General features: G+C 41.0%; 2 protein-coding genes across 10 annotated transcripts in view; one reads left to right on the forward strand and one right to left on the reverse strand.

Annotated features, from left to right (window-relative positions):
* col5a2a (collagen, type V, alpha 2a) overlaps positions 1-21,131 on the forward strand; it is a 41,191-nt gene extending 20,060 nt beyond the window's left edge. The window contains exons 2-54 of the mRNA XM_005736864.1: positions 394-615; positions 1,146-1,165; positions 1,266-1,298; positions 1,394-1,426; positions 1,687-1,740; positions 2,615-2,707; positions 2,800-2,871; positions 5,660-5,704; positions 5,795-5,848; positions 6,002-6,055; positions 6,536-6,589; positions 6,679-6,732; positions 6,930-6,983; positions 7,077-7,121; positions 7,404-7,457; positions 7,550-7,594; positions 7,931-7,984; positions 8,088-8,186; positions 8,279-8,323; positions 8,409-8,507; positions 8,635-8,688; positions 8,787-8,894; positions 9,100-9,153; positions 9,289-9,387; positions 9,493-9,546; positions 9,650-9,748; positions 9,845-9,898; positions 10,292-10,345; positions 10,446-10,499; positions 10,618-10,671; positions 10,808-10,852; positions 10,934-11,032; positions 11,122-11,229; positions 11,358-11,411; positions 11,644-11,697; positions 11,869-11,922; positions 12,032-12,085; positions 12,190-12,297; positions 12,523-12,576; positions 12,674-12,727; positions 14,147-14,308; positions 14,477-14,584; positions 14,704-14,811; positions 14,909-14,962; positions 15,641-15,748; positions 15,967-16,020; positions 16,194-16,301; positions 16,790-16,843; positions 16,952-17,059; positions 17,253-17,559; positions 18,705-18,886; positions 18,983-19,225; positions 19,566-21,131. Coding sequence (XP_005736921.1) covers positions 394-615; positions 1,146-1,165; positions 1,266-1,298; positions 1,394-1,426; positions 1,687-1,740; positions 2,615-2,707; positions 2,800-2,871; positions 5,660-5,704; positions 5,795-5,848; positions 6,002-6,055; positions 6,536-6,589; positions 6,679-6,732; positions 6,930-6,983; positions 7,077-7,121; positions 7,404-7,457; positions 7,550-7,594; positions 7,931-7,984; positions 8,088-8,186; positions 8,279-8,323; positions 8,409-8,507; positions 8,635-8,688; positions 8,787-8,894; positions 9,100-9,153; positions 9,289-9,387; positions 9,493-9,546; positions 9,650-9,748; positions 9,845-9,898; positions 10,292-10,345; positions 10,446-10,499; positions 10,618-10,671; positions 10,808-10,852; positions 10,934-11,032; positions 11,122-11,229; positions 11,358-11,411; positions 11,644-11,697; positions 11,869-11,922; positions 12,032-12,085; positions 12,190-12,297; positions 12,523-12,576; positions 12,674-12,727; positions 14,147-14,308; positions 14,477-14,584; positions 14,704-14,811; positions 14,909-14,962; positions 15,641-15,748; positions 15,967-16,020; positions 16,194-16,301; positions 16,790-16,843; positions 16,952-17,059; positions 17,253-17,559; positions 18,705-18,886; positions 18,983-19,225; positions 19,566-19,712 — 4,394 coding nt within the window. The 3' untranslated portion in view covers positions 19,713-21,131. The remainder of the gene's footprint in view (positions 1-393; positions 616-1,145; positions 1,166-1,265; positions 1,299-1,393; positions 1,427-1,686; positions 1,741-2,614; positions 2,708-2,799; positions 2,872-5,659; positions 5,705-5,794; positions 5,849-6,001; positions 6,056-6,535; positions 6,590-6,678; positions 6,733-6,929; positions 6,984-7,076; positions 7,122-7,403; positions 7,458-7,549; positions 7,595-7,930; positions 7,985-8,087; positions 8,187-8,278; positions 8,324-8,408; positions 8,508-8,634; positions 8,689-8,786; positions 8,895-9,099; positions 9,154-9,288; positions 9,388-9,492; positions 9,547-9,649; positions 9,749-9,844; positions 9,899-10,291; positions 10,346-10,445; positions 10,500-10,617; positions 10,672-10,807; positions 10,853-10,933; positions 11,033-11,121; positions 11,230-11,357; positions 11,412-11,643; positions 11,698-11,868; positions 11,923-12,031; positions 12,086-12,189; positions 12,298-12,522; positions 12,577-12,673; positions 12,728-14,146; positions 14,309-14,476; positions 14,585-14,703; positions 14,812-14,908; positions 14,963-15,640; positions 15,749-15,966; positions 16,021-16,193; positions 16,302-16,789; positions 16,844-16,951; positions 17,060-17,252; positions 17,560-18,704; positions 18,887-18,982; positions 19,226-19,565) is intronic.
* A 2,210-nt stretch (positions 21,132-23,341) lies between these two features.
* Positions 23,342-24,186, reverse strand: part of gulp1a (GULP PTB domain containing engulfment adaptor 1a) — a 94,195-nt gene continuing 93,350 nt past the window's right edge. For all 9 annotated transcript variants that reach the window (XM_005736867.1, XM_005736868.1, XM_005736865.1 and 6 more), the window contains one exon: positions 23,342-24,112. In XM_005736867.1, the coding sequence (XP_005736924.1) occupies positions 24,041-24,112 (72 nt within the window). In that variant the 3' untranslated portion in view covers positions 23,342-24,040. The remainder of the gene's footprint in view (positions 24,113-24,186) is intronic.

The following is a 24,186-nucleotide window of genomic DNA, read 5'->3' on the forward strand; positions in this document are numbered from 1 at the left end:
TGAGACGCTGCTTCTGGAGGAAATGATCTCATGTCTAACTGCTGGAGACTTTACCCCGACAGCGAATCACGTTTTCCAGACCCTTTTTTCCCCTCTTACAGTGTGTGCAGAATATGGTGGAAACCTTGTTTGTACATTTAGAAGTACTTTGTGTACACATTGAGCCATCCTGACCTAATGAGCAATGAATATCAGGATAGGCCACAGCGTACGGTTAGGTGTTTCAAAACCAAGATTTTTTTTTCCCACTGCAATCTTCATTATTAAAATGCTTTGTTTAAAAAAAAGGATATGTTCAATTCAGCAATTTCTCTACAGCGTCCTATTATAAAACAAGAGCTGTTCTTCAGTGGTTTTGTTTTGTATTCAACTGACACAAATTCCACCTTCCAGGAGATGACATGGACTGCACGGCAGACGGCCAGGTGTACACAAACAGGGACATCTGGAAGCCAGAGCCATGCCGGATCTGTGTTTGTGACAACGGGCAGGTCCTGTGCGATGAAATCCAGTGTGACGATCTGAGTAACTGTGAGAAGATGTACATCCCAGATGGCGAGTGCTGCCCCGTGTGTCAGACTGACTCATCAAGCAGCGGTGGGACGGGGAGTTTTGGTGAGCCTGAACCTTTTGTCTGTGTTTGTGGAATTGAAGAAGAATGTTTTTTATTTAATCTGGTTGGTAGAAGACACGGTGATTCAAAGAAAGGCCTTCTCAGATCTTTATCACGCTTTAACACAAATTTAATCCCAAAGAGAGGGCAAGAAATTAAACAGCATCGATTAAATAAACCTTCCGTACCATGTAGTTCAAAGCTTTCAGAAATAAAAGCTATAACAGCAGATTGTTTGGGTTTTTTAGTTTTGACAGGCTGCCAAATAATCTACTGAGATGATGTATGAATTACTGCTGCCAGCAGCCTGCTGCACATCAGTAGCCTCACACTAAGAATGACTGACAACCGATTAATTGTTTTACTCGTCTATTTTGCTTTTGACTGACCTGCGTGTTTATCCCATAATGATTAATGAATTTCTTTGGAGCTGTTTCAGTATATGCTGCCTACTGAGTTGTTACACTGATGATTTGTCTGCATATTCCTTACATGTTTCTTCCTTACAATTTTTCTATGTTTCCTCCTATAGATGGGGGTAGAATTTACAAGGTAGGCCAGTTTTGTGATCCTATACTTTATGTTCGCTCTGACTTCCACTGTCATGTCATGTGAGTCTGAAAGTTGTTGTCACTTCTTATTGTTTGCGCAGGGTCAGAAGGGAGAACCTGGAGATGTTCCAGTTGTGAGTGTTTCCTACATTTAAACCTGCTTAACTGACAATTTTAAATCCAAAAACGTAGCAGGATGAAACTGATGTGTTTGATGATTTCCCTGCAGGTGACTGGTATCAGAGGCCGCCCTGGACCTATGGTGAGCATCTTTTTTTCTTTCTTTACCGGCAGGATTTACCAAAAAGAACATTGCTAATGTTGACACTAGATGGCATGAGAGGACAGCCGCATCCTGCATAACTTCACCTTAAAAGGAGGTCTACACAGCAGGATAGGCCTCCAGTCAGCTGGGTCACGGTGGCAATTCAAGCCGTGCCAAGCGTGCTCGTTGTTTTGATGTTACTGCAGAAGTGTCAGGGTCAGATTTTTTTTATTGATTCTTCTTGTCTGTTCTGACAGGGACCTCCCGGCTCACCAGGAGAAAGAGGATCACACGGACCCAAAGGAAGGCCTGTAGGTCACATCAACAAGCATTCACAGACAACTTAAGAACAGAATATAAAAAGCATGAAGATAGAAAATCTGACCTTTTCCTGTTACCAGAGCATCACATCCTTCCTCATTTTTTTCTGGCAGGACCTTTAGAGAACACGTGGGTTTGCACAAAATAACAAACCACAGCAGTATTTATTACCTTAATCAAGACAACGCCATCACTTTATTGTGTCTTTCTCCATTAGACTACGGCAACACTAACAATATTTATCATCTTGCATCATATGCAAGCTATAAATAAGGACGTCATGTCTGTATTATCGGTTTGAAACACCCACTTCGCTATAATTCACATGACATTTGAGCTTTTTGATTACTGGGTCATGAGAATGGATCCTCACTAACTCACTCAGCTTAAAGCCCATTCGGTTCAAGGACAAGTGACTAACGGTCAAAAAGTGATGTAATGTGGAAATTTGATCTATGATGTGCTTAGCAAGCAAAGACGTGGCAGCATGATGAATGAATGTGCTCTGCTTGGTGGAGTTTCAGCAGAGTTGAGGGCAGCATTTTGCTGGTGATTTATTAATACATAACCAATGGTTTTCCTGTTGCACACGCTTTACAGCTCGCAGTTCATAAACAAATGAAAATTAAGTTTAGGTACATCTGTTTTATTATTTTCTTATTGAAGTCAGTGACATGTTCTAGAACACCTTCTGGCTTTACTAACTAATTGATTGGTCTTCATTTGCATCTTTACAATAAAATCCAAATAAGAGCTGAAACCCACTGCTGAAAGGAATAAATCAATATGTGTGTAAATCAGTGTGAGCAGTTTTAAAAATACCTTTTAAAAAGTAAATTAAACTCTCTCTCGTTTACTCTCCAGGGAATACGGGGCCCTCAGGGCTTTGACGGCGAGCCTGGCATACCAGGTCAGCCTGGTGAACCAGGACCTCCAGGGCATCCATCACACCCAGGGGTGAGCCAATAAACAGAAACACTAGAGTTTAAACTGCAGGCATCCGTGTCAAGCCTTACATGGTAAGCTAACCTGCAGTGTTTTACCTGCAGGGCCTGGGAGCCCAGATGGCTGGAGTGACTGACTCAAAAACAGGACCCATGGCCATGTTGAGTGGCTCCAGGGTAAGAGCATGACAGCACTAATATGGACCGACCTTAACTGGATGTTTAATTAAATCCTTCAGCTGAAAAGCACCAAACTGACGCACCTATTTATCTCAAGAAATTAGCTTTGTTCCTGAGTGGATAACTTTTTTTCCCCACTTGAAGCTTTGGCAGAAAACTTTGGCACCAGACTAGAACAGGTGTTCTCATTTCTTGGAGTTTCCCTAATACGTCTAGTACTTAATTAAATAAAGCTCCAAGCTCCAATAAAGCTCCTATGTTTTGCTAATTATGGATAAAATATAATTAAATATTTTCATTAACTCTATTACTTTGCAGTTCCACATCTTCTGTGAGTTCCTTCGTCTTTTCTGTCTCACTCTGTATCTCCCTCTTGTTCAGTCTTTGGCAGTTTCTAAAAGAAAAATGAAAAGAGCCACTTTTGAAATTTCTTTTCACTTTGGGTTTGCAGCCTGTCCAAACAATGTGACCTGCAGGAATTAAGATATGAAAAGATGTGGTTAAAATGCATGTGTGTGCTGTAAACTTTGTCATTGAAGTATGAAATAGTGCCTCTTCAAAGTCATAAAAAGGTTTAATTAAATAAACCTTCTTATGGCAAAAAGTTGATCATTAGTCACTTTATTCAGCGTTTCCAGACATGCATATGGTGCATATTTTATTAAGCACTTTGATTGTTCACCGTTGCATTTACGCCAATACTGAAAGGTCAGAGTTCACATATTGTCTTTGTATCATTTAAAGTCCGCCCCATGTCAGCTTGTCGTTTTGCTGTAATGCTCCACTTTGATCCCAATAAAAGGAGAAGACAACAAGCTAATGCTACTGTTACTTACTTGTGGATTAGGGCTAATTTATGTTGATGCATTGGGGTCAGTTTCCTTCTGCAGCAACGACATCAAGAGAAGCAATAGGGATGCCATTCACTTCCATAACGTCCACTATGGATTCTGTCTTATTTGCAGAGAGAATAAAGTCATGAGAACAACCATAACAGCAAGATACTGAACCCCAAGTTGCTCTGCATTCGTTGCAGTATGAATGTGTGTGAATGTCAGATAGTAAGCATATAGAAAAGAAGCGCTTGTATCAATGCCTGAATGAGGCATGTTGTATAAAGTGCTTTGAGTGCTAGAGTGGAGTAGAAAAACATTCCATAAGAAGCAATCCATTTATTAACAGCTCAAACACAAACAGAAGCGCACTTTGAACTTCACATACGCTTACCTCCAGACAGGCTTCAACAAATACAACACTAAGTAGACCTGTCTGCAAAACTTTGCACTGCACCAGTGCAATGCGATGGTGGAGCTTTGATTTACTTCACATTTCGGGTGCAGTTGACTAGTCAGCAGCTGATTAAACATGTTAAACATTGATGATGAAGAAACACGGTGAGCACAGAACTGGAGCTGGTCCTCTCTGAGTCTTCATGTCAGCAGCATGTTGCGCCCTCCCCCGTTTTCCCACAGTGCATCCTGGCGTTCTCTCTTCCTCACCAGCAGCACCTCCTGTTTCCTCCTCCTCTGCAGGCACCTCCGCTGCTTCTGTGTCTCCTGATCCTGAATGTTTAAAATCCAGTAATGCACCCTGCCTCGGGTTGTTTCCAGTACTCTCTCGCCTCACTCTCTGCAGGTGTTCACCACCCCCTCCCAGGAGCAGCCCACAAGCTTTGCCGTCTCAGAAACACTCAGAAACAATCTTGCCCTTATCAACCTCACTCAGCGAGTCCCTTTTCCCCGCTTTTCCCCTGCTCTGCTTACTAACCCCACACCTCCAGGTCTGTTGTTCGCTTCCTCAGTGAAGGGCTCAGGGAAGAAATCCCAGCCTCCTGGAACATCCCATGCCTGCGTGTGAGCAAACAGGAAGTCAGTTGGCGGGAATCTCATTTGAGCATGCTCTCTGTGGACTGTCTGCGCCTTCACTCTGTGAAAAAGATTTTTTTAAAAAGTCCAAATATGTGGAGCAAATTGAACTGGGCTTTTTTCTAAATATTGTTCTTAACTAAGCTTTTCAATAACTGCAGATATTTTTAGAAAAAGTATGAATCGATGGCCGAAGGAGTAAAACCTCCTGACTAGAAAGCCTCCCAGTAACTTCAAATGGTTTTGAGATGAGCCCCTGTTCTTTATTGTGATACAAGTTATAATTTATTATCTAAGTATAATCTTTTATCTAATGTTATTACCCAATTCATATGTAAGTTAATAAACAAAGTAAATTAAGTACTACTTCCCAAAACATTATGCTAATTAAACATAAAGATTACAACTTTATGAGGTTTCACACATTTTTGTGTTTCCTGAACAGTTAATGAAACAAATCTATTTCATTATTTTATATCTTTGTTTTTGTTTTTTATTGTATTTCTTAACACTTAATGTCTGTTAGATATTTGTCTTGTTTAACTTTCATTTACTTTCAAGTGTTGCAAATACCTAAATAATGACAATAAAAATGAGTGTGTGCTTGTGTCTCCTAATTTGCATTTGGTCATTTAGATGAGTTAGCAGGATATATATGTAAATGATATTTAGATCTGCAGTAAGTAAATTATATAGAAGACTTTACAGCAGCATGATCTCGCTATAGAAACAGCTACTGTTTCTGTGCACACCCACAGAGTGTCTACTATCACATAGGTGTCATAAGTATCTCTGTGAATGGAAGTAATTCACTTGATTTTTAACTGCTGCAACAAAAAAGACCAACATAAATAGATATATTAACTTAATAGTTTTTGAATAAAACACATTTAACTGATCTGACGTTGTCTTTGTTTCAGGGAGAGAACGGAGCAAGAGGACCTCCTGGGCCGAATGGATCACCTGTAAGTTTGCAACATTTTTATTAATACTGGAGTGGCATTTTATTATTTAGTAGTTCTTCCTGTTTTGAATGTTTTATCCTTCATTTTAAGGGTCAAGCTGGACCACAAGGATCTCCTGGAGATGTTGGTGATCCTGGACATATGGTACTCTAACTTCAAGCATGCATTTTCTCTGTTCCTATATTTTCATTTACTTAATGTTATTTGATTTTTTTGTTTTTGGTAAGCTGCTCATTAGAGAAAATTTTGCTGTCAGAATGATGGGCTGTTGCTGAGTGTTTGCAATCTGTTTGTCAGGGTTCACCAGGGCAGAGAGGACCTGAGGGCCCTCCGGGGAAGCCAGGTGAAGATGTAAGTTAGCTTTGAGATGTTTGTCTGCCTCGACTTGTGAAATTTTAGAGAATTTAAAAAACAAAAAACAAAAAAAACCCCGATAGTACTTTATTACGGAAATTGATCATTTCAGTAGAAGGGGGCAAGGTGAGTGGCCACCATTTATACAAAAGGTGGCTTAAAAGAAAGAGGAAAGGAAATAAACTGGCGATGACAGAGAATGAACTGAGAATCTGCAGGAAGACTGATAAGGATCATTTGGAATTGAATCATGCAAAGTGCACAAATTAAAATGTGGAGTTGGAAATGAATAATATGGTTCCCCTGTAAAGGTATAGATGCTTTGATAAATTACAAAATAATAAAATCTGTCACTTTAGATGTTTATAGGTCTTACACGGTACACCTCAAGCACGTTAGAAGCACCAACAGAAACACAGAACCCAACATAGAAAGATGTTTAACAGTCTAATGTGAAAATGTCATTTCCCCACACAGGGAGAATCAGGCAAAGCAGGAAATAGTGGAGAAGTTGGATTCCCTGGATCAGCAGTAAGCTTTAAATTAATAAAAATTAAATCCTGTGCTTTTTAAAATGATTATTATTAGAAAAAACGAATAATGTTCTACTGTGGTTTTAGGGGCCTAGAGGATTTCCTGGAACACCTGGGCCTCCAGGCCTGAAGGGTCACAGAGTGAGTAATCCTTGTTAGAAGCACTTTAAAACAAGTACCAGTGGTATGATGATGAAGTGAACTGACTTCACTTTGCTTTAAACTCTTCTGTCATTCACTTTCTCCATGCTTCCTTAAGAGTAAAGTCAGTGTGCTTAGCCCAGCTCTGCATACACAACATAAAACAGTATGTGAGTCTTTTTCTATCTTATTAACAGGGCCACAGTGGACCTCTTGGACCAAAAGGTGAAACTGGAGCTCTTGGATCCAAGGTATAACTGATGTCAAATCGACGGTCTGTCAGTTTGTGCCACTGGTGGATTAGATGGTTCCCAGTAAACACTTTGTTTTGTGTCTTTTTGCAGGGTGCCACAGGGCCCAGCGGTCCAATGGGAGCACCTGGACCTATGGTAAGCTATTCTTAAAGTTTCTGTTGCTTGTTTTTACAGTCTCCACAGAGCCAGTAAATGCTCAGAAACCAAGTGACAGTAACAAATTGCCTGGAGCAGCCCCGTGCAGATGATGCAGTTTATTATTCTTTTAAGCAGGCGTGGACTTCAGTGTCGGCTGCTTTTGGATTCTGCTCTCATTTTGAATCAACTAAACATGTATTCACTTTCCTGTAACTAAAGCTTTTCACCTTAAACCTTTGCATAAATAAAAAGTAGGTGTAATTTATCACTCTCTAACAGGGTCCTGCAGGGATGCCGGGCGAGAGAGGACGCCCTGGACCAGGTGGTATAGCGGTAAGGGCGATGACACCATCTGTGTGTGTGTGTATGTGTATATGTGTATATATTACTCTGACTTTTGAACCAAACTGATGTTTACCTTGCAGGGTAAGCGTGGTCCTCCTGGTAATATCGGGAAATCTGGTCCGATGGTAAGTCGCAATATGCTGTGTTTTACTTTTGTGAGTTTACTGTGCACCAAAAAGACTAGCATGACTTTTTGTAAATCCAAATTAGATGCTTAGGTTAAACTGAGGAAAATATATTTGGGTTGCAATCATCAGTCTTATTTTAAACATGTTTATGTGTTACTCCAAATAAACATATGTGAACTAGCCACATGAGCAATAATGGACACAGAAAAGTAGTGATACTTGCATGGTTGCTGTGCCCTGTTGTATGTCAGCAACCATTATGTTTGCATATTTTTAGATGTGAATTGGGTGATGAAGTTACAGTAACATCCTACTGTCAATACTCTTTAACAGGGCCCCTTGGGTCTCAGTGGATCACCTGGATATCCAGGGGCCCCAGGTATGAAGGTAAGTAACAAAGAACATAGCTATTTGCTCTTTTATGCTTTCAAAGCCAAACATATCACTTTTATTGTTTATATTAATTGTTCTTGGCTTTTGTTTTCCACAGGGACAGCCTGGCCCCACAGGTGTCCGAGGTCCAGAGGGGGCACAAGGACAGAGAGGAGAGACCGGTCATCAGGGGAGATCTGGCCCCATTGGCATCAGGGTTAATTTCTTACTTTGTCCATACTTACACGCCACACTTTCACTTTTGCGCATTGATTTAATTTTCTAATTAGAGAGTTTCTATGTTCACAGGGGCCCATGGGAACAGATGGAGGCCCAGGTTCCAAAGGACCAGTTGTAAGTTAACACTTATTTACTCCAGGCATGTTATTATTAATACTAAGTGAAGTCACAAAAAGAAACACGTTTTAATTTCTTACAGGGTACTGTTGGTCCGCAAGGTTCAGGCGGCCATCTTGGGCCCCGTGGCCCACCAGGACCTCAGGGAAGCACTGGTCAACCTGGGATCAAAGGACAACTGGTAAAAGGCCTCAGAGTTTGAACTGAATTCTTGCTTTTAACTGCCAGAGATTTTGTAAATGCTTAATGAACAGTAAGCTATCGCTTTATGTGCAGGAGACTCACATTTTTGCATTTCTGTGTCAAAGGGAGATGTTGGTGTTGGGGGATTTAAAGGAGAAGCTGGACCTAAAGGGGAACCGGTAAGATTCAGATCAAATAGTCAAACTGATGCAGATTGCATTATAAATCCAGACTTGCCTCTTATTCAGTCTTCTTGTTCCATGTGTTGATTTTCTAGGGTCCGCCTGGTTCCCAGGGAGTGATCGGACCTCAAGGTGAGGAAGGAAAGCGAGGACTACGTGGAGATCCCGGCTCTGTTGGGCCTCCTGGTCCTGTCGGTGAAAGAGTAAGCCTGGATTCTGCTTCCTACTCTAACACTCACCTTTCACGTAGTTCCTCTTCCAGGGCAGGAGTCAGCTCAGTAATTTGTTCACACGACTTTGCAGTTCGGGAAGTCAGAATTAAAGGCACATTAAATTATAGTTTCTGGGATTCTTCACTTTACTGATGTGGTTGAATATGCACATATTAAATCATCACTTCTCTTTCAGGGATCTCCTGGAAACAGAGGATTCCCTGGTGCAGATGGGCTGCCGGGACCAAAGGTACAGTTCGTTACCATAAATCATGCTATATGTACATAATGATTACATTTGTGCTCTGAACACTTTATTTACTGGTTAACCTTTTGTTGACCGCTTGTTTACTTGCTTTAATCAGCAATTTTGTTTTGTCAAAAGGGTGCTCAAGGAGATCGTGGAATATCAGGCCCACCAGGACCAAAAGGTTCTCTAGGAGACCTAGGGCGCACAGGAGAACCTGGTCTACCAGGTGCAAGGGTAACACAAGAACTTGGCATTTTCCCTTTTGAGCTACAGTATTTCCGAAAGTTTCTCTTTATTGCTCTAGCTTCCTATCCTTATGTTTTAAAACATTTTCCACAGGGTCTTACTGGGACCCCCGGAGTTCAAGGTGCAGAGGGAAAACCAGGACCACTGGTAATTCTGAGTATTTGTATATTTTAATGTGTTTGAATCGCACGTACTGGAGTTTTCTTTAAAATTATGATAAATAACCAGTGTCGGTTTGTGTCATTTCAAGGGTGCCCCAGGTGAAGATGGTCGCCCCGGTCCTACAGGGCCCATTGGAAACAGAGGGCCTGCAGGAACCATGGGAGTCCCAGGCCCCAAGGGCTTCAGTGTAAGGCTGCAGCGTCTCTGAAGCTGTGCCCTAATAGTCAAGTCAGTCTAGTAACGTCATGTTCTGTCTCTAATTCAATATATTTTACTCTTAAAGGGTGACCCAGGAAAGACGGGGGAACAGGGATCTGCAGGAGTGCCAGGTCAAAGAGTGAGTACTATTTTGAGTGCACAAGTGCTGAAGTACGGCAACAAAAAGTGCTCTATGATTAGTTTTAGACTTATTACAGTCAAAAAGTTGTACTTGGGGCCTTGTGCACTTACCTTTTTGATTATATGGCAGAAAGGGAAGGACCCCCAAATAACTTTCAGTGAGTAGCAGGATGATATGTCAGCATTAATGATAAACAGTTAAAAATTGTTTTTGTTGTTTTCAGGAATTGATAAAAAATATATATATTTGCATTTATTAGATCTTACATGAGCACAGAAGTCATTATTAATGCAATCAACCTAAACCGAACGCAGGCTGCTAGGAGATGAAGGAGTGGATCCCCATCAGGTGTGTAATCGGCAGGATTTATAAGTGTGACTTTGTCCACAGGGTCCTCCAGGAAAAGATGGAGAGGTTGGGCCTGCAGGACCCCCTGGCCCATCTGTAAGTGTCTGATTGCTATTTTTTAAAAACTTTTTGCTAAGTCCTTTTTTTTTTTATTATTATTGCTGTTGATTACACAGAAGTGTTTGTCCTCTAACAGGGTGTTGCAGGAGACCGAGGAGAGCAGGGACCTCCAGGTGAAAATGGCTTCCCGGTGTGTAATGTTTTTGAGGCACTGTAAAAGGACAGAAAGTTTTAAAACAGTTCATGGAGTTGGATTACTTCTGGTTCTAAATAATTTCTGAAAAATATCTTGTTTTGTGTGTTCTTAGGGTTTGCCTGGAAATCAAGGGCCTCCTGGAGAGTCTGGGAAACCAGGTGACCAAGTGAGTCCAACAAAAACTATGAAAGTAGCCTTGAGTTATATCCAATACTAAATTATTATTGCAAAAGGTCTTGGATGAATTTAAATTTCATGTCTCTTTTGGACTGAGCATTAAAAATGTAGCTTTTTTCTTTCAGGGTATTCCTGGAGAACTTGGTCCTGTGGGTCAGATTGGACCGAGGGTAGGTGAACTGCATTGATTCCAATCAGTCCAAGCTGGAGTTTGACTATCTGAGACTCAACTGGTCATATTTGTTTTCTAGGGAGAGCGTGGAATTCCTGGGGAGAGAGGAGAACTGGGTCCAACAGGTCTGCAGGGACCTAAAGGAATTCCTGGTGCACCTGGTCCAGATGGGCCAAAGGTATTGTTATACACCATAATCAATGTATAACTCACAAGTCTGGAGTAGTTTGGGCCAACTCGTATTAACCTTGATGCTTGTCACTGAAGGGTAGCCCTGGTCCCACCGGTGCTTTAGGTGACGTGGGTCCTCCAGGTCTTCAGGGAATGCCAGGAGAGAGGGGCATCTCTGGTCCTCCTGGTCCCAAAGGTGAAAGAGTAAGTATGTGATCATCTTTGCAAAAATTGTAGTAGTCTTTTGCAGTGCTTTTAACCTTAGTTTTTTTCATGACTACATTCCTCTTTAAAGTGGTTACAAAACTTTTTCATTTATTGTGTTTGTTCAGGGAGCAATTGGTGAGAAAGGATCTGAAGGGACAGCTGGGAATGATGGTGCAAGAGTAAGTGAAGCATCTTTGACTTGCTGCAAACACATTTAGTCTCAGCTCACCTGTGAACAAAGGAGTGTGACAGGAGCGTAAGCCAAAACTAATGCTGTACCCATACAAGCTTAAGACTTGTCAATGCTTGTTGAAAGAAATCTGTTTGCTGACGTGACTGCACAAGTTTATGTTAATGATGAGTGATGGTGATGAGCAAAGATCCCCAACCATATTTCTTTCCTGTCAACAGGGAGCACCAGGTCCCATTGGACCATCAGGACCTGCAGGACCCAGTGGTGAGAAGGTAGAGTCCTTATGAAACACACATAAAGCACAAAAGCAGTTTGACAGCAGTAGGCCCACTGTTCTGGGAAGGAAACTCTTTGCCCCATGCTGCTTTTACACCAATAAAAATACTGGATTCTCAATAAATTGTTATCCAAATTATTGCAATAAACCTGTGGCTTCTTTACAGGGAGAACCTGGACCCAAAGGACCGTCTGGACCACCAGGATCCAGGGGAACACCTGTGGGTACACCTCACCAGTGTTTGCATCTTACACATTAAGTATTGCTTTATTGTGCTGAAACAAGGCAGCTCATTACAAAGTAATACAAACATTTATCTTGTGGTGCAGGGGTCGAGAGGTGACCCTGGTCCTATTGGTGCTGTTGGATTTTCTGGCCCCCCTGTAAGTACACTGAAACACTTTGCTAAATATATGCATGCCTTTGACAATGCCACAGGAGATAAAGGAGGAAAAGCATCTCTGCTAATATCATTTACACCTCACAGGGTCCTGATGGCCAACCTGGAGTAAAAGGAGAGCCTGGAGAGCAAGGCCAGAAAGGAGATGCAGGGTCTCCTGGGCCACAGGGCTTGGCTGGTGCCCATGGACCTCCTGTGAGTTGCAAAATAATGTAGTTGTTCTGACACATTTTTATTTCCAAAACCACTTATTTATTGCTATACATTTAGTTAATCCAGTTTGGCTGCGAGTTCTAAATAAGTGAGCTTTCACTTCCTGCTTGCTCCTCATTAGAACAGAATCTCTCAGTTGCACACATTTCCTGCATGCGTGCACTGAGAGATTATGTTCTAGTTAAATGTTGATATAATTTTTTGTAGGGGCCAGTTGGTGTTGCTGGCCTGAAAGGAGGAAGAGGAACACAGGGAGCACCGGTAAGGTCCATTGATCCTACAATTATAAGTACATTTCAAAACACTATGTTATTTTCTGTTACTGTTCAAACCACTTTTTTTTTTCCTTTTTTTGCAGGGCCCCACTGGTTTCCCTGGATCTGCAGGAAGGGTTGGACCCCCTGGCCCACCTGTAAGTACTGCCCCAAGTTAGGGTTTGAATACAAGGTCGTGAAAGAAAAAGAAAAATGTATGGGTTACAAATGTTAAACCACCAAAGATGATGCACAATCACCCGTTTATGTAAATAAATTACTTTACTGAAATAGTTTGCAAATCAAAATAAATGCTGACACAATAAAAAAAAATCTAAAATTCTACCTTTGTATATTATACCTAAGTCAAGTTTCGAAAAAGGCAAAAACAGCTATCTGTCTCCTTCCCTGTCATTTCAAAAAGGACACCATCATTCCCTCATTAAGCATTCTTGTCTGTATAACAAGTTGAATTCATTTCAGTGTGATTTATATAAAGCCAAATCTCAACAACAGTTACCTCAAGGCACTTTATATTGTAAGGTAAAGACCTTACAATAGATAATAGATAACTCCTTTATAGTCTCATATTAGTCATGCATCTACTCTGTGTTGTATGTGTTGTATTGACCCTCTGAAATTTGTACGTTAAGGCATCATTATTCTTTTCTGTGATCAATTCTTTAATATTTGTAAAGAAAGAAAGAACAGGCCAGAAAAGATCACAAAACTGGTGGCAGGATATGATCCATACACACATTTCCATCCCCCTCTTGCCGTGTCCTTCATCTGTTAACCCACTTCCCCACCCCTTGCATTTCTTTTTTATCTGTACCAACATACAGAGCAACATTTGTTTCCCTCAGATGGCCCTGCTGACAAAGATGAAGTAAATGAAGGCATGGCACACAGAATGGCTAAATGCTGTATGCTGCCATAATGCTTTACAATAAGTCTGGATCCTTGTTTCAAAAGTCTCTTTAAACTATCGGCACCAATATGGTGACCCTGACAAAAAAACGTTTTATTTAAACTTTTTACTTTCTTCACTGAATACATAATGCAGCCTTTGTGCATGTTTAAAGGAGCTGGGGATGTCCAGCTTGAGATTATCCTGCTGGTTTCATCACCTGGGTCAATCGTGGGTCAAACAACAGAATCAGCTAAGGCTGTGTGAAATGATACAAATAACTTTACCGGCTTTGTTTTCCTACTGTCTAGGTATCACATCACCATTGTAGTTAAAACTGAACAGCACTCAAATAACAGAGGAAAGAGTTAAATATTATAACTACTAATTTCTGTCATCATCTATGATAATTATAGAGATTACAAAAATGTACAAGATATGCACCTCTAGGATTTTGTTTTGTTTTCTAAAGAGAAAAAGTATTCATCTGAAATTTCTTCTCTATGTGTTGGAATTTTTTTTCCTTTTTAAGGTTTTCAGTGACCACTTGGATCAGGGATAAACTTTTTTTGCTTTTACGTATTGTAGCACAACACGTCCCATGAAAAAGTGCATTTGATGCTTTCAACCACATGAAAATATTTGTGACTGTAACCGGTCTTATTAGGGTCCTTTAGGAGAAGCAGGACCCCTGGGACCTCCAGGAAAAGAGGGTCCTCCTGGACTTCGTGGAGATCATGGACCCCCTGGACGACAAGGAGAACGTGGACCTCCAGGATCACCAGGTAGCCCAGGAGACAAAGGGGACTCTGGAGAGGATGGCCCTACGGTAAAGTCAATTTTATTTTTATTTGTTTGTCACAATTTTAATAAAAAACTTGATTTATTTAAATATTTTTTTAATCGTCCCATCTCATACATTTTTTTTTAGAAATCCCTTGTTGCTTGTTCTTCTGTTTGCCTTTAAGAGAATTTAATTTAATGTTGTCTGCTTTAGGGTCCTAATGGTCCTCCAGGCCCAGCTGGAACTACAGGGCAGAGAGGCATTGTAGGTCTTCCTGGTCAGAGAGGAGAGCGTGGGCCACCAGGTCTCCCAGGACCAGCGGTTGGTATCAAATCCGATATCTGCTGCGTACCAGCTTTGTTATTTACTAGCTTAAAAGTCTAAACTTGACATTCGTGTTCTTTTTATTGTATTGTGACTTTTCTGCTTTCTTTCTTTAGGGTCCCCCAGGAAAGCAGGGCTCAACAGGAGCGCCTGGAGATAAAGGCCCTCCAGGTCCAGTTGGTGTTCCTGGTGCTAATGGACCTCGTGGTGATCCTGGTCCAGATGTAAGTGCATGTTTTAAAGTGTTTGTGGTTCCCAACTAACGCTAGCAAAGCTGTCTAAATGTTCTGTTTTTGTTTTTTTTCTTTGTCTGGTCCTCAGGGTCCTGCAGGATCAGATGGCCCACCAGGAAAGGATGGTGTTATTGGACAAAGGGTAAGACGCAGAAAGGATCAAAATATGACATTGCAAAAAGTGCACATCTTATATTAATCTAAGGTTGCTGGAGGGATATAACTCTTGTCTTAAAAGATCTTGTACCTTAGAATGGAATGCACAGGTATTCCAAACTATCTGTGTGTTTCCTGGAGACAAAGAACCTGAGGAGGTACCAGCAATCCAAAAATGGACTGTTGAAATGGCAAAAATATTAGTGTTTGAAAAGACTGATGTGAAGTTTGATACATTGGTCTAAACCTGATGTTACGAATAGAAAAAGATGTTATTTTAGGAAGGATTGAATATAAAAACATTAGTTACAATATTAGTTTACCATTAGAAAATGAGGAAAATATTCTGACTTGGGCGACAAGACCTGTGAGGTGCTTGATTCCTCTTTTCTGTTCGTTGGGAATCGACACAAACTTGTATTTCTTGCTCTTGGTTCCTCTTGACTTATTGCTTAATTTGGTGTTATTTATCGAGTCTGCAAATGAAGAAATGTATTTTTAACCAGGGTTGTTTGTGAATGTTTTGATGATGACAGCTAAACTTTGGTGAGCAATGCCAAAAAAAAATTTTTCTAGATAAGAAAAAAAAAAAATTGATTAGAAAAAGGGAAAAAATAAAGATGTTGCAGGTAGCTAACACTTACTTACTTTTTTATATTTCCAGGGAGACCGAGGAGATCCTGGTCCAGAAGGCTTGGTTGGTCCTCAGGGACTTCCTGGACCTCCCGGTCCTGTTGGTGCCCCAGGTGATGCTGGAAGGAGAGGAGAGCCTGTAAGTGTTTTTTTTGTTTGTTTGTTTTTTTCCTGTTCATGTGCAGGGTGTATTAACAGATGTACTGAGGGCACATGAGGACATTCTGGAGGCAGATTTGATTAAAACCCTTAATAGTAACTGAATAATGTGTTTCAGTACCAGAAGGCTGGATGGACTCAGTGTTTGCAGAGGTCTGTGTTCCCTGAGGGCTTTCTAATGATTTTGCTCGTTTTCAGGGCTCAAGAGGACCTCCTGGACCACCTGGCTCAGCTGGAAAGAGAGGATTAGTGGTGAGTCTTCAGCTTGTGGTTATGTGAAACTATCTGTTTTATGAAAGTAAATTACCTTTTCAGATAGCTTTCAATGAACATTCATTCGGATCTCAGTGCAGAACAGCAGTAAAAGCAATCTTCATCATTTCATGACCGTAATTATGAAATGCCCTAAATCTTTTATAACTCAGGGACCCCAAGGGCCGAGAGGAGATAAGGGTGACCTGGGTGACCATGGAGAGAGAGGCCAGAAGGGACACAGAGGCTTCACTGGTTTGCAGGGTCTCCCCGGACCTCCAGTAAGTAAAAATGATAATGTTGACTCTGATGACCTCTGCTTCATCTCAGAGGCTTTCCAACCTACTGCATACAGTACAGTGGAGTATTCTTCTGTTATTCCACCTTTGCCAACCGCGCTCTGAAATGCAAATCAGACAGTGATCAAAAGGATCTTAAATTTTTTATTTGAACATAATTCTCTTTCATTTTAATGCAGCGCTTGTAAATGAGTGCAGCTTCATTTCCGTTTTTTGCTAACAATGTTGTCTGTCATTATCCCATCAACCCACCCCTCATGACCCAGTTATTGACAGCTATAAGCTAGATTAGTGTATTTACTTTACTCCTGGCAGTGCCCTAAAGTGGACACTTTGTTTCACAGAAATTCAGCTGAACAAAACAAATGGTACCATTAGCTGAGTTTTCCCACTTGAGTATCATCAATAGATTGTGTTCATCGAGTTCAAGTGCATTAAACAGACTAATAAATTTGATTTATTGCTTTTAGGGCACAACTGGTGAGCAGGGAGCTCCAGGAATTGTTGGACCCAGTGGACCGAGGGTAATTGCCACCGATTCATTCGTGTTGAGGAAGAGAATAATCTTCATATCAGCTATAACTTTGGAATTAATTTCTCATATTTGAGGCTAACGGTTCCGTATGATTTAGGGACCTCCTGGACCTATCGGGCCTCCTGGAAAAGAAGGATACATAGGACTGCCTGGACCAATGGGACCTCCAGGAACTCGTGGGATCACAGGAGAAGTTGGACCAGAGGTATTGTCTCATTACGCAGCAAAAAGTGTGTGCAAAGCTCATAAAAAGGAGCCAGATGAGAATGTTTGTTAAAATGCAGAACATCTTTTCAACAGATGTTTGGTACATAGGGAATAGGGGATGGGCAAATTTCAATGTGTAAATAAAAACCCCAAAGAGTACAGTCTTCACACTACTATTCCAAAACCCGCAGGGCCCTCCCGGAGAACCCGGACCCGCAGGTCCTCCAGGCCCTCCCGGACGTCCCATGGCAGCTGTGGATGACCTATTCGGCGGCCCCCAGGATTACGACTCTGGGCCACCTCCTCCTGAGTTCAGCGAGGACGAAGCTCTGCCCAACAGCAATGCCTCCACCATAGTGCCCGTCGACCCCGGTGTTCAAGCCACCCTGAAAGCCCTCAAGAGCCAGATCGACAACATGAAGAGCCCAGACGGCAGCAAGAAACATCCTGCCAGGACCTGCGATGACCTCAAGAGGTGCTACCCCATGAAGAAGAGCGGTGAGTGAGGGGAGACATTTAAACAGATTTGACTTTATTAGAATGTAAATTTTTTCTATGGTAGCCTTGAGAGGTCAAATACACGCAACTTAGGAAAACACCAGCAAATAGGAAAATGCTGCAAAAACACAACAGGAATTAAAAAACCTGCAAAATCTAAAAACAAGAAATTTTAAAAATCATGAAACAAATCTTTTTTTTTTAGGAAATGATAACATGATAGAGCAGAAGCGGAATAAATGGCTAATAGCAAACATGTAGCCACAGCATTTTATGAATGGTGATTAAATCATGTTTTACCTCCACACTTTTTCCAGCTCACAACACTGATGAACCCTCCTCTTCGTTTATGTCTCAGTGTGAGCCTTCACATCTTTTGGTTTCCATCACGTCCCCAGAAACACTTGTTTGCGCTTTGTAAGATTTTGTTTTTTTCCCTCACTTTATAGTGTTTTGTGTGTATTTGCAGCGTTTTTCCATTTGCTGATGTAAATATTGACACACAAACTAAAGTTGCTTGCATGTAATGTCAAGGCTCCCGAGTATAGTTTTATACACATGCGCCTAACAAGAGAAAGATCCACAGTTTGATCCCAGGAGGGGACAAAAATCCATCTGGGGGTGCATCAGGAAGGGTATTTGGTGTAAAAAGTCTGCCAGATCAAACATGCTGTGATGACCCCTTGTGAATAAGGAAGCAGGACATCCTATGTGTGAATGTGATAACTCAAGAACAGGTGACTTAGGATTTTCAAATTGATACTGTAGTTGCATCTACTAAAACCTTGGACAGTTTGAATCTCCGTGACCGTTACCTCAGGTTTTCAGACAATCTTGAGAACCCACTAACTCGGGAAGGAAGTCACCTAGAATTTATAGCACAGGTCTGTCTCCAAGGAGGCTAATTGCATACAGTCATCCTAAAAACTTGAGGAAATGGTATATACCTATGGTATATACCAAGCTGTAAATGGTACCATTTACAGCTTGGGAGCTTGTAGGTACCTTTTAAGTGCTCAAGGAAACAGATACGTGCCTTTAATACCAATTGTTAGCCCCAGGGGTCCGTTCATGTAGACACTGACTTAGTATATCCTTACTTCTGGAAGTGCAATTTATTTGAATGCTTCCATTTTGTGATGTAGGTGAGTACTGGGTGGATCCAAACCAAGGCAGTGCAGAGGATGCCATTCAAGTGCACTGCAACATGGACACCGGAGAGACCTGCATCTCTGCCAACCCATCCAGCATACCTCGTAAAGTGTGGTGGACCTCCTCCAGGAACAAGCCTGTGTGGTTTGGAGCCGACATGAACAGCGGAACACATGTGAGCAGCTACACACTAGTTGTGTGTGTCTGTGTGTGTGAGAGCATTTTTAAATCAATCCAGACCTTAACATGTTGTACAAATTTGTGCTTCTAGTTTGCTTATGGCAACAAAGATCAGCAATCAAACACCGTCGCAGTGCAGATGACCTTCATCCGCCTGCTGTCCAAAGAGGTTTCCCAGACCATCACGTACCACTGCAAGAACTCCGTGGGCTACATGGATGACAAGACGGGCAACTTAAAGAAAGCCGTGATCCTCAAAGGCTCCAACGACCTAGAGCTCAAAGCAGAGGGAAACAACCGGTTCAGATACACAGTGGTGGAGGACTCCTGCACAGTAAGTCCAGCGTTTCAACTGTTGTAGTTCAACACATGCCTGACGGTGAAGATTGAGTAGTGAGTTAATACTGGACAGGTCTTCATCAGTCAAATCATAATGATGCTTGGTGTCTGCTGGGTGTGAAAGTAGGCAGCAGTTTCTAACAGATTCTATCAGGGTTGATACAAATTGAGTTTTTCAGCTTAATTTATAGCAGGAGGTGAGTGTATGTGAACACGAACACAAAATGAACAGTGTGCTTAGGGAACAAACTGAGGAATTAGATGTATTTCAGGATTTGAAAGCCTTTCTCTTCACAGAGTTCACTGACGAACCTGTGTTTTTATCTCTTTAACAGCAAGCAAATGGCAACTGGGGCAAGACCGTGTTTGAGTACAGGACACAGAAAACAGCAAGACTTCCCATTGTGGATATTGCCCCCGTGGACATTGGCGGCCGGGATCAAGAGTTCGGCGTCGACATCGGGCCCGTGTGCTTCTTGTAAAGGCATCAGCAGGGAAGGGAAGTGTCGAGGAGAATCCCGAGACTGTTGAACTGACAGCTGATGCGATCAGCCACGTTGTACATACGAGTACCGAGGACTGTTGTGGCCCCGTGGCGAGATATTTATTGTACCTTTCGACCCAGTTCAAGACGGCAAAGATTTGTTTTGGAATTTACATGAAAAATTGGTTTAAAAAAAAAAAAAATCAGAATCATTCCTCTGTCGTCTTGTGTATGTTTGACTTCAAGCTTTGTGCATTTTCGAGGTCCAAAGATCTTACCCTTTAATTTCGCCAAAGAACATAGAAGCTTTAAACGGTTATTATGACTGCTGTTCGTAAGCCCAGAACGTTTCCACTGAAACTACGACGTATGTCCCACCACTACTAATTTTTTTAGAGACTTCTGTTTTCTTTTTGTTTTTTTACTTCATTGTCTGAATAAAAAACATCTTTGTGGTGCTATTGAGGAAACAAATACAGCCGCTTATGCGTTCGCTGGCGCAGGTATTTTCTCATGAGAGTTCTGATGAACCGATGTCTGTATCTAGTTACTCAAAACTCTGTACCAACCATGTAGAACATTAAAGACGCATGAAGACTGTCAGTCACTCAGTGTTAGCTACCTCGTCACCGGAACTGAGAACACCATGACACTACATGTAAATCTTTTGTTTCACACAGGTGCTGTTTTGTAAGTAGTGTGACCGTTGTGATCTTCTCCCAGCTGCGCGGTACAGAGCAGGGTTTGGGGATGCCAATAAAGATCTCTCTGTCAACAATGGGGAGATGAATGAGGTGTCATGTGAGTGATGTGTGGTGATTTGTAATTCTTTCCCCCCCCCCTTCAATTATACAATTATGGTACAGTTAAAAGGTAGCACAGAGTATTCGATTTTTATGCATGTCAGCTCCCCCTTTGAAGTATCCTGGACATATATGCTCTTGAAATCCTTTTTTTTAATACTCAGTTTTATAGAATAAGACGGCTGAGTGTGCCTGTTTGCTTTGTATTTTTAATTTTTATTTTTTGCTATGCAACAAATTAAACTAAATGCTTATTAATCCCCCTAAGCTCTTGTCATATTGATTCAGGTATAGTTAGGCTCTTTGCGTTGGCCAGTTTTGCACCTAAATTCATATTTAGTTTAATTTACTTTTTACACAAAGTTTTCAATGTGAACAGTTTGTTTTACATCTTTCCTTTTTTTTGACTGTGCTTTTAAGTAATTCTCTTGTGACCATTTGGTTCGAATTTGAGTATATTTATTATAGATTTGTTAGAATTATGCAAGGCATGGCTGCCTGCAAACACCCCCAAGGCAGAGAGGAGGAGAAGGAGGAGGAAGAGGATGAAGAGGGGGGGGTTCCACACTGGAAGCAGATGCGTTTCTTCCTTTGAAAATAAATATTGAAAATACTTCTCTCTGCCTGTTCTTGTTTGAGTAGACTTCATTTTGGATCTTTATAAATTGTCTACGATAGCAGCCCCAAGAGACCTGAAACTTTGTTTTAAGAGAAAAGAAAAAGAGAAATTATTTTTTTTTTTACAGCACAACTGTAGCAACTGAAGAATTAGGACAACAACTGAGTGAATCACTCTCTCCCTGCCTGTGGTGATGTGCTTAAGCACCCCAGTGGTTAAGGTGAATCTTATATATGAGGAAAATCTGTTTAGACACTGGACCTAATCTGAGCTATTGCACCTCATGTCATAGTTATAGCTCATGGGGCATTCACAGAAGGTAGCAGTGATATGGCAGCTAAAGACTGAACACAAAAGGAGCCATTCCCAAGGTAGAGATATTACTAATGGGAGCAAAGGACTCTGATTAGTGGAACGTGACAGGTTGGCAAATAAAGTAAAAAGGTTACCTGGGCACAAATAGATAACTTTGTATGCAGAAAGCATTTTATGGTGAAAACATATGATGAACATAAAAGGTGTTTAGGGTAAAGTGTTAGAAAGTGACACAACACATTTATTGCTAAATTCAAGTGACTAAGTTTCTTTATTTGTGGTATATTTCTTTGGTTAAAACTCAGTCACACTTGAGTAAAAGTAGAAGAGATACTGGGTTGTTCGGTGTTTGCATTGAGTGTTTTTGTATTTATGATGAATTTCAAGTAGTTGGAGTGATCAGCTACTTGCCCAGAGGTTCATTCATTGTGCAATGTCAACCTTTTGGGTGACCACTTATGATTGCAAGGCGATTGCACAGGTGTCTTGGTGCGAGGCAACTATCGGCGTAACTTTATGCTGAACATAGGGGGAGGGGATCTCTGTCTAAATAAATAAAATCATTTAGACATGCAACTATTTTGTTGGTAATAACTGAAATGAGTAAAGAAACTCAACAGCCCAATTATGCAAGATAATTCATAATTTTATGGGGGGGGGGTTATATTTGTTGGGTCTGATCATTGGGCAAATGCAAGGTGATTAAAGGCAAGGTTGCAAAAATACCTCTGTCATTTTTGCAATTAACATGCTGTTCTGCAGCAACTACGCCACTATTTGTGGAGGAACTTCTGTTTAAAATCTACCCATTCAGGTTTCTGGCTGGACTCTTAATAGAAGTAATTAATGTGAATTTCTGTGTATGCAGATGGCAATTTGCAGATTTCACAATTTATCATAATTAATTGCCGTACTATCCCAAGCAGACTGGATGAAATTGCCATATTCAATAGCAAATTGACAGCAGACAGAAGGCATCACCAGTCTTATCTCTGACAACTAACTGCAGGTGGTCACAGACCTGACACCAGTCTTTGAAGCAACCATATCAAAGGCATTGAGAGTGTAAGTTCATTGCACACGGTCAAAATCATTTTTGTAATGCCACAGTCTGTGACCGCTGTGACTTCAGCAAGAGAGAAAAACAGGGATCAAATCCTTGCTGTTAGTGTGCATTTGCACTTTAACTAGCAAAATGACACATTCTGTATTAGTGAGTGAAAAAGACGAGAACAACATGTAATCAATGTGATTAAGTTACATCAGCTTTTAAGACCTCTACTGAAAATGTGAAGAGACACCTGCAAGCTAAGCACAGTTCCACAACAACCCCCAACTTCTGCATCAGATAAAGCTTTCACTGAGCAGCATTAATGAGCTTGGTTCTATGGAGGAGGAGATGCTATCAATGTTAAGTTACTATCCTGAGAAAACGTCAATATATTTAGTTGCATTAGTCCAGCAGTATTACACACCCTGCAGAAAGCGAACCACGCTAACTGCAGCTACCATGTACAATACCGCTGTTACAGACCTAAATCTTAACTCTTAAAAGCTCATTATATGTACTTAAAAGTCACAAAAGCATATTGGCTAAAAGAGGCTTTGATATTGCAGAACAGAGCAGTGACATGTAAACATATGGACTCTGTACTTGCTATTGCTAAGAGGACTTCCATTTTTTTTCATGTTTCCCTTTTGTAAGCTGATGGCAATCGCACAAAATGTCGTGATGGCACTCGGAAAAATTCAAGGGCGTCATTGTGCATTAGCCGAGCTTACAGCATTATAATCATTCTGCCACTTGAAGAAAATGTTTCATAAACAAATGCCACATACAAATAAAGGCAGATATAAATTATATAACACAGAAGAATGAGTGAGGAGCAGTTTTCATAGTAGGATTTTCTTTAATATCTGTAACAGCAAAGTCAATTCAACCAAAAATGAAATAACAGGAATAGAACTGGCTGGACAGAGATAAAAGAGCAGAAAATGAAAGGTAAACACCAAAATGGCAACTCAATCTGGTCAAAATCTGAACAGAACAAAGGACAAAGAGCAGAAAGGTCACTGAAGTAAAAAAACAAAAGAAAATATCAGGCTGGATTAATCGACTACATAACGTATGAATTAATGTGGAGTAAAATATGTGATGTTAAAAGCTCAAAGGTTTTGTCACAATATAGATTCCATTTATTTTTCTTGCCAGCTTGTGTTTGGCATACAAACAGGAATGTGTTGACAATACAGAATTCAAACGGTGCATACACACATATGAAAATTCTGCCACAGAGTGTACCATTGAACATATCGACTATTTACAACTGTCTCCTCCTGTGCAAGCAAAGGTACTCAAAACTAACACCTCCATATGCATTTTTTGTCTTTTTTTTATTACAAAAATAGCTCTTTACTATAATGGATCTGAGTTTACCTTGAAATATCGAAAACCAATCTAAATGCAAATGCATATAAACCTCAAGATGAAAACTGTGACATCTTGACTCGACCGTGGAGTGGATTTTGGCACTTCTTCTTCATACAAACGGGTTGAAAGTGCACCTCGAAGGGTTCATCTTCTCAGCATCAGCAGCGACTGTCTAGCGGGTCCAGAGAGAAGACGGTGCCCTCTAAGGTTAGTCCCATTTTGAACCCCTCCTGGAAGACATGAAGCCACACAGGGCCACTTTTATAGACACTCAGGCCCGCTGGAAAAACCTCAGAGGCAAAGA

The sequence above is a fragment of the Pundamilia nyererei genome, unplaced genomic scaffold (genome assembly GCF_000239375.1).
Source record: "Pundamilia nyererei isolate P.nyererei 1_Seehausen unplaced genomic scaffold, PunNye1.0 scaffold00071, whole genome shotgun sequence".
Taxonomy (NCBI): Eukaryota; Metazoa; Chordata; class Actinopteri; order Cichliformes; family Cichlidae; genus Pundamilia; species Pundamilia nyererei.